At 38.6% G+C, this 13,705-nt stretch overlaps 1 protein-coding gene across 1 annotated transcript in view; it reads left to right on the top strand.

The window, feature by feature from the left end:
- Positions 1-13,705, top strand: part of LOC131535842 (zinc finger protein 501-like) — a 515,807-nt gene that overhangs the window by 224,208 nt on the left and 277,894 nt on the right. Inside the window, exons 2-3 of the mRNA XM_058768346.1 lie at positions 4,140-4,367; positions 5,010-6,066. Of these exons, the coding sequence (XP_058624329.1) occupies positions 4,286-4,367; positions 5,010-6,066 (1,139 nt within the window). The 5' untranslated portion in view covers positions 4,140-4,285. The remainder of the gene's footprint in view (positions 1-4,139; positions 4,368-5,009; positions 6,067-13,705) is intronic.

Below are 13,705 nucleotides of genomic sequence, written 5' to 3'. Positions count from 1 at the left end.
CACTGTCAAAATAGCAGTATTTTTTAACAATATTTACACTAAGTGCAAATAGCTATATTCTATTTACACTATGTTAAAATAGCAAGATTTTCTTCTATTTACTTATTGCAAATAGTGGCAATTATCTGCACCTCATTATTGTAGTACATTATAAAACAGTACGCAATAATAACGTATTGAGTGTAAATTATAGTTTAATTCAAATTATTAAGGCAGCGGCTATTTTTAAGTGTAAATATCAATAGATGCTATTTACAGTAAGTTTCAAATAGCATATTTTCTTAGCGATATATACTATTTACACTAAGTGCAAATAGCAATGGATTCTATTTACACTGTTAAAATAGCAAGATTTTCTGTTATTTATACTACTTATTGCAAATAGTAGCAATTATCTGCACCTCGGTATTGTAGTATATTACACAACAGTACGCAATAATAATGTATTGAGTGTAAATTATAATTTTAATGCAAATTATTAAATGGATGCCACCTTATTGGGACAATAAAGCCCTCCCTACACCTACCCTAACCCTACCCGATACTTTTATTTTCAACTTTTTGATTATTTCCCTCATTTTTATTGAAAATAATTTCCTTTACGATGCAATATGAGATTTGAAAAGGGAGAAAAAAAGGCAGGTTCAAACTCGAAAAAACAAGCGCTTTTATCATCTACATCACTGACACTGATGTTAAAAGAGCGTCTTTTTTCAGTGTTGACTACTCAATCACACGTTGGTGGGCGGAGTTAGTGTAAATAGCCTTTGCCAACTTTGCACTCAGTGTAAATAGACACTCCGTATTTTTAAAAATGTATAGTATTAAAGTAGTATAGGTAATAAATAAATAAATGGCGCCCCTAGCATTAGCCTATTCCGCCTCTGCCACGGGCCGGCCCTGACTGCTCTAACGTAACACTTACTTTCAGTTTCAATTAACTAATTCACTTACACTTTTTTGTAGGCTATATAGTGCATATTTAAGGTAGCAATACATCATATTTATTAATATTAATAATATGACAATAGCTGTAGTTAATATTGGTTAAATGGGAGGAACAGCTAGGGAAAATTAATGATAAAAGCACTAATGTTCATTTACTGAAGTGTCATTCAAATTACTGCACAATAATAATAATAATAATAATAATAATAACTTCATGGCAATAATAACATCCTCAGCAAACCTTAGACAAAGTTGGATTAATATGTATGTACTGTACCGGTCAAAAGTTTGGACACATTACAGTTTTTAATGTTGTTTTAAAGAAGTCTCCTATGATCATCAAGCTATAAGGTCTGTTTTGGGTTCTGGTTGATGTTCTTGTTTTCATGTCTTTTATTTTGAAGTTTAGTTATAGTTCCTGTTTGTGTCTTGCTTCCCTTGCCCTCATGTCTCTTTGATATTGGTTCCCCTGTTGAACGAATGAATGAGGCATTTATATAGCACTTCATTGTGTATTGCTACACCCAAAGCACTTTACACTCACGAGGGGGTCTCTCCTCAATCACCACCAGTGTGCAGCATCCACCTGGACGATGCGACAGCAGCCACAGGACAACGGCGCCAGTGCGCTCACCACACACCAGCTACAGGTGGAGAGGAGAGAGAGATAGAGCCAGTTCAATGAATGGAGATTATTAGGAGCCCGTGATTGACAAGGGCCAGAGGAGGGAATTTGGCCAGGACACCGGGGTTACACCCCTCTTTACGATGAGTGCCATGGGATTCAGGGGTTAAAGCAAAAAAAAAAATCTTTTGACTGGATTTTTTTCTTTGGCCAAACCCCATTCCACAGCCGTACCTGTCACACACCCAGTTTAAGAGCCGTGATTTTCTTCTTGTAATTAGGAGCGCTTGTCCTCCCAATTTAAAAAAATTAGGAGCACCTTCTGATCAATAATAAAAATTCTGATCAAAAATTAGCCTTTTTAATATGAGGTGACATTTGACTCAGAGTAATTTACAGGGGCATTTTCTTTCTACCTTTGTAAATGCATTTTTCTAATTGTATTAAATGTATGCAGTGTTTCCTCTAGGATTTATTCCAGCTGTGGAGGCAGGACTATCTCTCATGGACCATGCCCCCTCCCCACCCAACAATCACCTGCACTCAGAATCTAATTTATATTAACTAAAAAAAGACTAGTAAATAGTAAATAATAAAATAAGAACAAATAAATGAATGACAATCAATAGCACAAACAAAAACAATAACAAGATACAAATTAAATGATCAGTACTTAATTTTTTTCAGTTAGGTCCAACTATAATCTATTCAACTGTAAAATAACACTGGATAGTCTTCACTGTATAATGACAGACAGCAGCAGGTTTATTTAGGCTGCTGTCTCTTTAAGACCTCATGCACGGATCTAATATGTTATACATGGCTCTATGCTTTCTTTTCTTTTTAGGAGCTCTTGTCCTCCTAATTTAATTTGTACTCCAGAGGTGGCACAGAAGAACACAAAAGTGGCTTGTAGGTACATTTTCAGACGTTTAATGAGGCTCAGAGGTGGCATGAGTGCAGTTAAATTCAACAACAATACGCTACATGTTTCTTTTCCCCTCATTTTTTCCAGTTTACAGAAATCCGTCGTTAATCCCTGATAACTTTTAAAATGGAGTGAACACGGAGCAGTTTTTCCATGAGCGGGAACAGAAAACCTGGAGTGGATCGAGAGCGGAGTGAATACAGAACGCTTCGAGCGGAGAGAGGAACGTGCTTTCACTCCAATCCAGGCTTTGATCACACCCCCCTCAGCAGGCTGAATACACCTCCACTTTCCTTAATTTAAGGCCTATTCAAACTAAAATTAAGACATTTATTACACTATTTGAGAAATGTAAGCCTATTTACAGCCTTAAAATTATGAAAAGTGAATTTAAGACATTAAGGACAGGTGGGAACCCTGCAATTGACGGAAATCTGTCGTAGACTCGCTGAAAATAACGGAAATCCATCGTAGCGACGGAGAACTTTAATCCACAGAGAGTCAGGACCTCGGTTTAACGTCTCATCCGAAGGACGGTGCTTATTGACAGTATAGTGTCCCCGTCACTATACTGGGGCGTTAGGACCCACACAGACCACAGGGTGAGCGCCGCCTGCTGGCCTCACTAACACCTCTTCCAGCAGAAACCTAGTTTTCCCAGGAGTCTCCCATCCAGCTACTGACCAGCTCAACCCTGCTTAGCTTCAGTGGGCAACCAGTCGTGGGCTGCAGGGTTTATTGAACCCTGAATTGTTCATTGTCATGTTTTGATTGGTTGTCCTAGTCATGTGTCTTGTTTCCTATTGGTTTGTTCATGTCATGTTTGTTATAAGTATGTCATTGCCTCTGTTCCTTGTCATGTATTAATTTGTATCCTGCTGTCGGTGAGTCTAGTTTGTTTGTCCATGCCAAGTCAAGTCTGTTCTAGTGAAGTCCGCTCATGTCAAGTCTTCGTTTGTATGTTTGGATTTCGTGTCACTTTGTAAATTAACTGCACTTGGGTTCATCACTACGCTCGCCTTCAGTGGACAATCATTACATATACATTTATTTGATCAAAAATAGCCTAAAAAAAAAAAAATTATATTGTGAAATAGAAAAGTAAAAAATAATAATAATTCAATGGGTCAGTATTTATTTTCCTTTTTCTTTTTTAAAGAAATTAATATTTTTATTCATAAGGATGTGTTAAACTGATGCTTAAAATTCAGCTAAAACCATTTTTTTTATTAAAAAAAAAAGAAAAAAAAAAGGTTTCACAATATTTTAGTTCTTTCTGCATTTCTGATCAAATAAATGCAGACTTGATCATAAGCGACTTCTTTCAAAACCATAAAAAATTGTAATTTGTCTAAGCTTTTGACTCGTACTACGCAAGTAAAACTTTACAAATTTTAAAATGAAATGTATAAATATAAAGGTTAGGAATCATATTTGTTTTAAGTGCTTTTTATTGGGGGTGGGGGGCCTCCAAATGTCTAGAACCGGCCCTGGACAACACTTTGTATTTTCAAGGCTTCAAAGATAGTATCTGGAGGACATCTGCTTTACTTACATTAATGCTTAAATGTGCAAATTATTTAAGAATAAGTAAACTGATTTCTTGTTGATTTTGGCAAATCTGCTTCTTCCACACAGAAATTCATGTTCAGTGAAACTCCTCACAACAATCACACATTCAGCAATTCAGCAATAAATGCTGGAATATTCCCATCAGTTTACAAGTGAAGACGAGCATCAGAGCATCAGGAAGAGCTGAGTTTATTAAAGAGGACAGAGAGAAGATGAGAGATCCAGAACCCTGCAGAATCAAACACACTGAAGATACTGAACAACAAACAGGTTGCTGTTTATTCTTCATTCTTCATTAATAATGCTGACGGTTATAAAGCTTCAAGTAGTTTTAGATTGTTTGTGTTGTAATTGGAGAATTATTTAGAGCTCTGCAGTAATATAGCTGAATAATCAAATAATAAGGGACACTTTTTTGTAAACTGGGTACTTTTTTTCCACAAAATTATTTGTTAGTTAACTGTGTAGTTGATCAAACATATTTAATGGCTTTCCTGTAGCTCAAATAGTAGAGCATGGCGCTAGCAACACCAAGATCATGGGTTTGATTCCCAGGGAAAGCAAGAGCTGATAAAATGTAAAAACTGTAACTTGAATGCAATGTAAGTCGTTTTGGATAAAAGCGTCGGCTAAATGCATAAATGTAAAAAAAATGTAAATTTAATAGTTCTCCCTATAGAAACATGGGATGTGTGCCTATAATGTTTTAAAAATCATAATTTGAAGATCAGTGTACCTCATTCATTGACGAATGAAGAAGTTTCAGAGATGTATATATAAAATGTACTAGATGAATTTATAAAACTGTGTCAAAATGATCAAAATGTTGTATAGCAATTGTCTACTTTCTGCTGCTACATCAGGGTTCGTGTTTGTCTTTTCACATTTCTTTTTTTATGAGTTAATGAAAATAAACTATTTTTACTTTTATTTCAGAGTTGATTGAAGAAAATGAGGAGAATAAAGAATTGAGTGAAGTTGAGGGAAAAAATCACTTCAGAACTGGAAAAAAACCTTTGAGTTGCTCTCAAACTCAGAAAGATTTAAAGAAAAGAAGAGCCAAGAAATCTTTCACCTGCACTCAGTGTGGAAAGAGCTTCACATACAAACATCATCTTGAGCTTCACATAAGAGTTCGTACTGGAGAGAAACCTTACAAGTGTTCACACTGTGACAAGAGATTCAGTCACTCAGGAACCCGGAAAACACATGAGAGGATTCACACTGGAGAGAAACCTTACAAGTGTTCACACTGTGGCAAGAGATTCAAACGGTCAGGAGCCCTGAAAGCACATGAGAGGATCCACACTGGAGAAAAACCTTACAAGTGTTCACACTGTGACAAGAGATTCATTCAGTTATCAAATCTGAAAAAACATGAGAGGTTCCACACTGGAGAGAAACCGTACACATGTGATCAGTGCGGGAAGAGTTTCACACAAAAAGGAGTACTTACATTACACATGAGAGTTCATACTGGAGAGAAGCCGTTCACTTGTGATCAGTGCGGGAAGAGTTTCTCACACTCAGCACATCTTAAGCATCACATGAACATCCACACTAGAGAGAAACTGTACACATGTGATCAATGCGGTAAACAATTTCTGAGAGCTTCAGTCCTGAAGGAGCACCTGAGAGTTCATACAAAGGAGAAGCCACATTCATGTCATTTGTGTGGAAAGAGTTTTTCACATCTACGAAGTTTGAAAATACATCAGAAAATACACACTGGTGTGAGAGATTACATGTGCTTTGAGTGTGAGAAGACTTTTACTACAGCGAGCAGTTTAAAACTGCACCAAAGGATCCACACTGGAGAGAAACCTTACAAGTGTTCACACTGTGACAAGAGATTCAATCGGCCAGGAATCCTGAAAACACATGAGAGGATTCACACTGGAGAGAAACCTTACAAGTGTTTACACTGTGACAAGAGATTCAGTCATTCAGGAAATCTGAAAACACATGAGAGGATTCACACTGGAGAGAAACCGTATTACTGCACTGCATGTGGGACGTGTTTCAATAATTCATCTGCTCTACACGGACATACAAAAAACTATCACAGTTAGTATATCATCTCCAGATCTTTCAGGTCTGATTTGCGTCCTCACCAAATGTGACACAATAATGCATACTGCATCAAGCAGTAAAATATCATCTGGATAAATCTGTCATGACAAGCGACATGACAAAGAAACATTATCTAAAGTTTTCACAGTGAATAAAGTTCAACTTTATTCTAATGTGGACGATGGAGTCAACATGGAACTGCATTTCATCCTGCAGCATCTAGACAGACCAGGGACATATGTGAGGATCCTGTTTGTAGACTTCAGCTCCGCTTTTAACACCATCATCCCATCACTCCTCCAGCCCAAACTAACTCAGCTCTCCGTGCCCACCTCCGTCTTTCAGTGGATCAACAGCTTCCTGACAGACAGGCAGCAGCTAGTGAAGCTGGGAAAATACACATCCAGCACCCATACAATCAGCACTGGAGCTCCTCAGGGCTGTGTCCTCTCCCCACTGCTCTTCTCCCTCTACACCAACGACTGCACAGCTAAAGACCCCTCTGTCAAGCTCCTGAAGTTTGCAGACGACACCACACTGATCAGCCTCATCCAGGACGGTGACGAGTCTGCTTACAGACAGGAGGTTAAAGAGATGGCTGTCCGGTGTAGTTTTAGAGGAATAATGCCCATTTTCCACAAGTTGATATTATTCTTTAGGGTCTTAATGAAAAGTCTGTAACATAGTTTGGTTAAAATTGATCATTGGTAGTGTAGAAAACACCTTTTTTACCCTCTCAAAAACAGCTCTTGTCAGAGCAAGCGGTATTGTGTCATTCTCCTTTAAATGTTAATGAGCTCTGCTGACTCCGCCCCTCTCTTCCCAGCCTCTATCTGAGGGACTGTTTACTTTAGCCGCATTCATCCTGAAACTTGCTATTTAGCACATTATTAGGAAAGGAGATTTGGAAAGATTCATTTAAAAAACCTTGTACTCACTTTTTCTGGAGGTGTAACATCTGCTTATGATCCTTGATGGTCGTTGGGACTTCATGTCTTAAGAGACCCTTTTAGCCTTTTGACATTTGCATATAATTCACAGCCTGGCCCCACATTCTACCGTTATATGTGTGCTAAATTGCCAAGGGTTGTCCCCCCACTGTCAAAAAGATGCTAAACAGATCGACTATCTTTTCTCTCCATCGGACTTCAAACACATTCCAAGAGAACTAAATGACCCTCGGTGCCAGGCCTGGCTGACCTGTGGACTACCCCCACGATTACAAGATACATAACACACACATAGAGGCATTTTCTTTATTTAGACCATAATTAATCAGTTACAAATGTATCTGGTATATGCATGTGTTGCTTGTATGTTTCCTTATTATATTAGCCTAGTTACCACTCGTTATTCGTATTAGTAAGCTCTAAACACTCATATTCAGGTGTATGAATGTATCTCTGGTTTAATACCTTTTAGATGTCTCTTTCTTGATATCAAAATGATCTGCTCTTTATTCCTCACACAATGATGTACACTATGTGATCGTGAAATGCATCATACTATTTTTACTGTACTGTGAGGAAAATTACACCAGTCTCCAGATCAGTCGTAAAACATGCAAATTAGGTGTTAAGTGGGACAAAGAAACACTTTCCCGCTGAAACTATGTGCCTTGTTATTGGTCAAACTAACCAAAATGGGTGTTACAGGGAAACCAGATAAAACTTCTCCCACACCCAAAAGGCAGCGCTTCTTTTAACTTTCGGTGCCGTGGAGACACACATATCACCATGGAAACCTCACGACTCCCCTTCCGGGGGGAGTCCGAGCTTCTGACAGTTTTGAGTTCAGTAACTTTGTCGATTCACTTCGGACTAATCAACCCATGGCTGGAATGACGAAGCTTTCACTCCTAAAGGAATTCACCAGGAATCTACGCATTATACATGCACCAGGATGCTTTACTCAGCACCCACAAAACCCATGCAAGTAACCGCTTGTTAACCATTTAGATGCGCTTCTAGGCTTCGACCCCTTTTAATTAAGGTGATGTGATTATCTGATGGTTCTTAACAGGTTGTAGTTAGCTGATGTGTAAATTCTGCCATTACACTCTACTCTCTCTCTCTCTCTCTCTCTCTCTCTCTCTCTCTCTCTCTGTGTATGTTTGTGTATAGTTCGATGTTGCATGTTCCCCTGTAGTGTAGTTTAATAAACATCCATAAGTATTCACACTTGGTCGTCTGTGTCTGCTGCTCTCAGAACGAGGTCACTTTAATGTCCGGTCTTGTTACATGCTCGAGGAGCAATGTTTCAGTAAGGAAATTATTTGTCGTGGCCAGAGAAATAATTTTCCTTAGAGTCAATAGACGGTCCGTGCTGCAGACGAAATAATCATTTTATTGTACTATTAAGCTACAGTTAATTCCTGAAGATGGATATATAATTGATAACAACCCGTTATGATTAATTATGTTCATCTCACTTAGAGCAAATATGCTACAGAGGTGAAGCTGGATCACGAATGATTCCCGCGAACATAGACGCATTTATGTAGGTGGAGGGCGCATTCCCTTCAGAACCAAACCTAATCCTCTTCAGGCGCTCAGATGACGGGAGTAAATGACTACTGCTATGTTCATTATTACATCCAACAACAAAACACCTCAATCGCTTAGGAGTCATTCTTGTCTACATCTGCTCCGGCGGTGAAACAACTGATGACAGCTCACTCAGGGCGGGTCTGAGGTAAGACACCAGTGCAGTCTGTGCTGAAAGCTAAAGTCAATCAACAATCGTGGGAGGGGCCTCCATCTGTGTGATGTCACACATCAGACGGCTGATTTTGAGAAAGCGGAAAACATTTAACGAGATTACAAAAAAACCCCGGGTGGATTTTTATCATTATAGGGTGGTTGTGTACACACACACTGCCAACACACATTTCAGTTCAAACAACTTGTAAAAGTGCATGTAGCATTATATGACCCCTTTAACAACCTAGAGCTCAACACGCTCAAAACAGTGGAGATGACTTCAGGAGAAACCCCCTTGCTCCCCCACTCACCATCATGAACAGCACTGTGACTGCAGTGGAGTCATTCAGATTCCTGGGATCCACCATCTCCCAGGACCTGAAGTGAGACATTCACATAGACTCCATTGTGAAAAAGGCCCAGCAGAGGTTTTACTTCCTTCGTCAGCTGAGGAAGTTCAACCTGCCACAGGAGCTGCTGAATCAGTTCTACTCCGCCATCATTGAATCCATCCTCTGCACTTCAATAACTGTCTGGTTCAGCTCAGCTACCAAATCTGACCTCAGAAGACTACAGAGGGTAGTCCGGACTGCTGAGCGAATCATTGGTACAACCCTCCCCACTCTCCAAGAACTGTACTCATCCAGAGTGAGCAAAAGGGCTGGTAAAATCACTCTGGACCCTCACATCCATCACACTCCCTCTTTGAACTGTTACCATCTGGTCGACGCTACAGAGCTCTGAGCACCAGAACGACCGGCACAGGAACAGTTTCTTCCCTCAGACAATCCATCTCATGAACACTTGACAATAACGTGGAACACACAACACTATTATACATAACACATACTTATTTACATCTCAAATTTGCACATATCATACCTGTACACATACATAATTGTCTATATTCTATATTGAGTTTTTGCTTTTTTGTACATTGCCTATTTTGTATATTTGTATATTATTATTTTTATTATCTGTGTCCTGTCGCTGTCTTTCTGTTGCACTGTGGAGCTTCTGTCACTATAACAAATTCCTCATATGTGTAAACATACCTGGCAATAAAGCTCATTCTCATATTTTCATTCTCTCATCTTCATCTTCAAAACCAGCAGATCCAACTGTGAGATTCAGCTTAAAGATGGAGTTCCTCCCCAAAGAACAATGTCAAAAAGTTTGTCTTGTATGCCATTTTGCTTCATTATATCAGTGTTCCACATGTGGTGATACATCGTTGTAACGAACACAGCTCTACTGGGTACCTCCAAGAAAATCCCCATCCTCCTCCTCCATACCTGCAGACTTAGCACAAATGACATCCCATATAGCACTGCATTTCAGCTAAAACATTATCAATTTAGATGTACAGTAGTATATTAATGAAAATTGACTCAAATTAATGAAGCTTTGGTTATTGATTGTATATTATCAGGTTTGGGGCATTTCTAATAAAGAGACAAGGATGCAGGGCCGCTGCTGGCCAAACGGATGCCCTAAGCAGGATTGTATTGTTGTGCCCCCTCCCTTAAATATTATGGAAGTTAAAAAATTTTTAAAAAAGTCACATGAAAATGAACATGAAAACTCGGAGAGAATATTAGATGTGTTGAAGGTGGTGAAATTATTACCGACATTAAAAAACATTATTAACCTCAACACCCAAAAAAGTTTCACAGGATTATGAATGTAGCCTACATGAAATTGACGCTCGTTTTCATCTTTTTTTTGTTTTTCTTTCCTTGGCGCCGGATTGCTGATGTCTTTTCATGGGCATAGTTGTCCATCAGTTATGATCATTTGCATTCAGCCGCAAACATGCGGGAATGGCGCATCAAGTTTTTTTTTGTTGAGCAACTGGGATGGTTTAATTATGAGAACTATTAATGAATTAAAAACTACATATTCTAAACATATATATATAATCTTGACACTGTCTTTTTTAAAAAAAAAATGTAAGTGCTTTAGTCAAGCCCCTTACTCATCTAATTAATCTTTCTATCAGAACTGGGCAGTTTCCTGATAGTTGGAAAAAAGCATTGGTAAAGCCTATTTTCAAATCTGGGAATTCAGAGGACATGGTTAATTATAGGCCAATTAGTCTTCTTCCAGTTCTTTCTAAAGTGCTGGAAAAGGTTGTATCAGAAAAATTTTTGCATCACTTAGAGAATAATAATCTTTTACATCCTTTACAATTTGGTTTTAGACATAACTATTCTACAGAAACAGCTACTTGCTTATTATTAGAAAATATTAAGCGGTCACTTGATAAAGGACTCAAAGTTGGTGCAGTATTCCTGGATTTGAAAAAGGCATTTGATACCGTAAATCATAATATTTTAATGTCAAAAATAAAAATCTCTGTTATGGTTTGATTCGTATCTAAAAAGTCGTGAACAAAGTGTTGTCATTAATAATGTTAAGTCAGTTCCTCATAATATTGATATAGGAATTCCTCAGGGAACAATTTTGGGTCCGATTCTTTTTAGTATTTATATTAATGATCTTCCAGAAATGTGTCCTGATGCAAGTCTTCAAATGTATGCTGATGACACGGTCATCTATGTATCTGGTAGGAATTGTGTGGAAATTGAAGAAAAGTTATCAAGAAATTTAGAGAAAGTGCCAGCTTGGCTTGATGCCTCTTTTTTAACTTTAAATACTAAGAAGACAAAGTCCATATGTTTTTCAATAACAAAATTACCGGTAACAGAATCATTAAACATTAGAATTAAAAATGAGATTATAGAACAAGTATCAGAAGAAAAATATCTTGGTATGATTTTAGATTCTCAGTTAAATTTTAAAAGTCAAGTTATTTGAAACATATAGACGCTTGCATTTAGCTGATTTTCTATGTAAAATCACTTTTGTAAATTTAATTTGATGCAGACTCTAAAATTTGACATCTGGATTTTTTGTGTTCTTTTAATTCTAAGAGGACACAGTGTGATTTTGAGGGAAAAAAATAAATGTTCTCTCAATATTTTAAGTGATTTTTTAGTATAATGATACTTCCAGGATATTGTGCTGATTGTGTTTTTGTGCTGGTCTTGGCTTGTTTAGGATAAATAAATATGACACTAAACCAGTAGGTGGCATAAAGTCCCTGTCTTAATGAGTGATGCATTGAACTGTTCATTGATCAAATAAATGTAATAGTTCTCACGACAGAAACATGAGATTTGTGGCTGTAAAGTTTATAAAATAATAACTACAAGATAAGTGAAACCAGATCACCAAAGTCTGAAATCACGGTAGTTTGTCTTTATGTGCTGAGCAACAAAGTTAGTTTCGACAGAAGAAGATGAGCAACAGAACATTTTCTGACTGTTTGGTATCTGCTTGGAAAGAATCTCATTATTATGAGACATTAAGTACCACCGCTCCGACTTTGAAGACACTGATTAGCATGCTCGGGAGTGTTTGATTAGGGTCAGAGCTAAACTCTGCAGGAAAGTGGATCTCGTGAGCCAGATTTGAGGATCCCTGGCCTACAGTTTATGAAACAACAGGTTCTGAAAAGGTCTCTTTTGGTTTGAGCCATTCCAGTTCAATTGAGTGGCTAAAGAAGGGCCAGTCAATGTTAGTATTTCTCCTAGTTGCATTACAGGGCTGCCTACACCAAACCTGCATGGGCCCAAAGGTACAAAAGTTGTTCTGGACCCACACTGGGCCATGATGGAGTTAATGTGGACAGTCCGCTACTGTGGTCTGCTCACAGAGAGCCTGTGGTGAGCCCAAAGCTGTGGCCCTCGCCTGAGCAAGCCTGCACTGGGCCTGTTTAGGTTTGGTGTGGGCTGGTCCTAGCACACTGTGCCCACAAACAGCCAGCATGGGCCCCGCAGCGACATGTTTGCAGGGTCTGGGGTCTAAAAGGTGTTAAAACCAACAATGCTTCTGTATGCTTTGCAGACTTAGTGTATTAGAGATGTGCATGATTACTAATGTCTTTATAATACTCTATGCATGGCTAAACATGACTAAGCATAAGTGCAGGGGGCTGACCCTTCTCTTATCTGATCACTGAAAGCTATACGAATGTATGGACTTCCTGACTTGGGGCTTTTTCTATACTTCCAACCTTCTCTTCTTCTTCTCTCACATCTCAGGCGCCTATCTATCCTATTGATTGTTTGTTTATATTACCCAAATGTGGTAACTCAGATTCATTACTCAGATTGGTAAATCTATAGATTGATAAGATGTATTTTTACTCTGAACTTAAACGTCTGACTCGGATCTGATTTGCATCGCTGTATTTTTTTTTGTGAAACTTGTATCTGGTGAAGATCAGGTTAGCTTTTGGCATTACATACTCCCCAAACTTATCATAGTAGTTTTTTGGATTCGTCGGCTGTTACTGTCCACATATTGTAAACATTCACTCTTTTTTGCCTACCCAAAGAAGCAGATAGCTGCACTTAGTTGGACATGTCGTCCAGCGGCCCGGAGAACATGAGCTGGACGTGCTGGTGAAATCTCCCAATCCATCCTCGGCGAGGGAACCCCTGCTAGAGACGTTCAGCAGGTGCAGAGTTGATGAGAGTCCAGGAACCGGGTTGGGATCCGCTGGTCTATATAAATCTGCTTTAGCTACATCAGGTTCCTCATTCCTGGTCCTGGAGAACCACTTTACAACTCTAATTAAACACACCTGAATCATCTAATCCAGGTCTTTGAGTTTCAGCCAGGTGTGTGAATGAGGAACCCTGCTTCACATAAAATCATTGAAATAAACACTGAATCAATGACACTAACAGTGCACTTGTAGATGGTGCAGCAGCTATAGCAAACCTTTATGCGAAAGGAAAAGTAGAGTTTCAGTTGTAGAAAGCCAGTTAAAGAAAGAAGCGGAAC

The sequence above is a fragment of the Onychostoma macrolepis genome, chromosome 03 (genome assembly GCF_012432095.1).
Source record: "Onychostoma macrolepis isolate SWU-2019 chromosome 03, ASM1243209v1, whole genome shotgun sequence".
Classification (NCBI taxonomy): Eukaryota; Metazoa; Chordata; class Actinopteri; order Cypriniformes; family Cyprinidae; genus Onychostoma; species Onychostoma macrolepis.
This window is presented reverse-complemented; position numbering and strand designations above follow the sequence as displayed.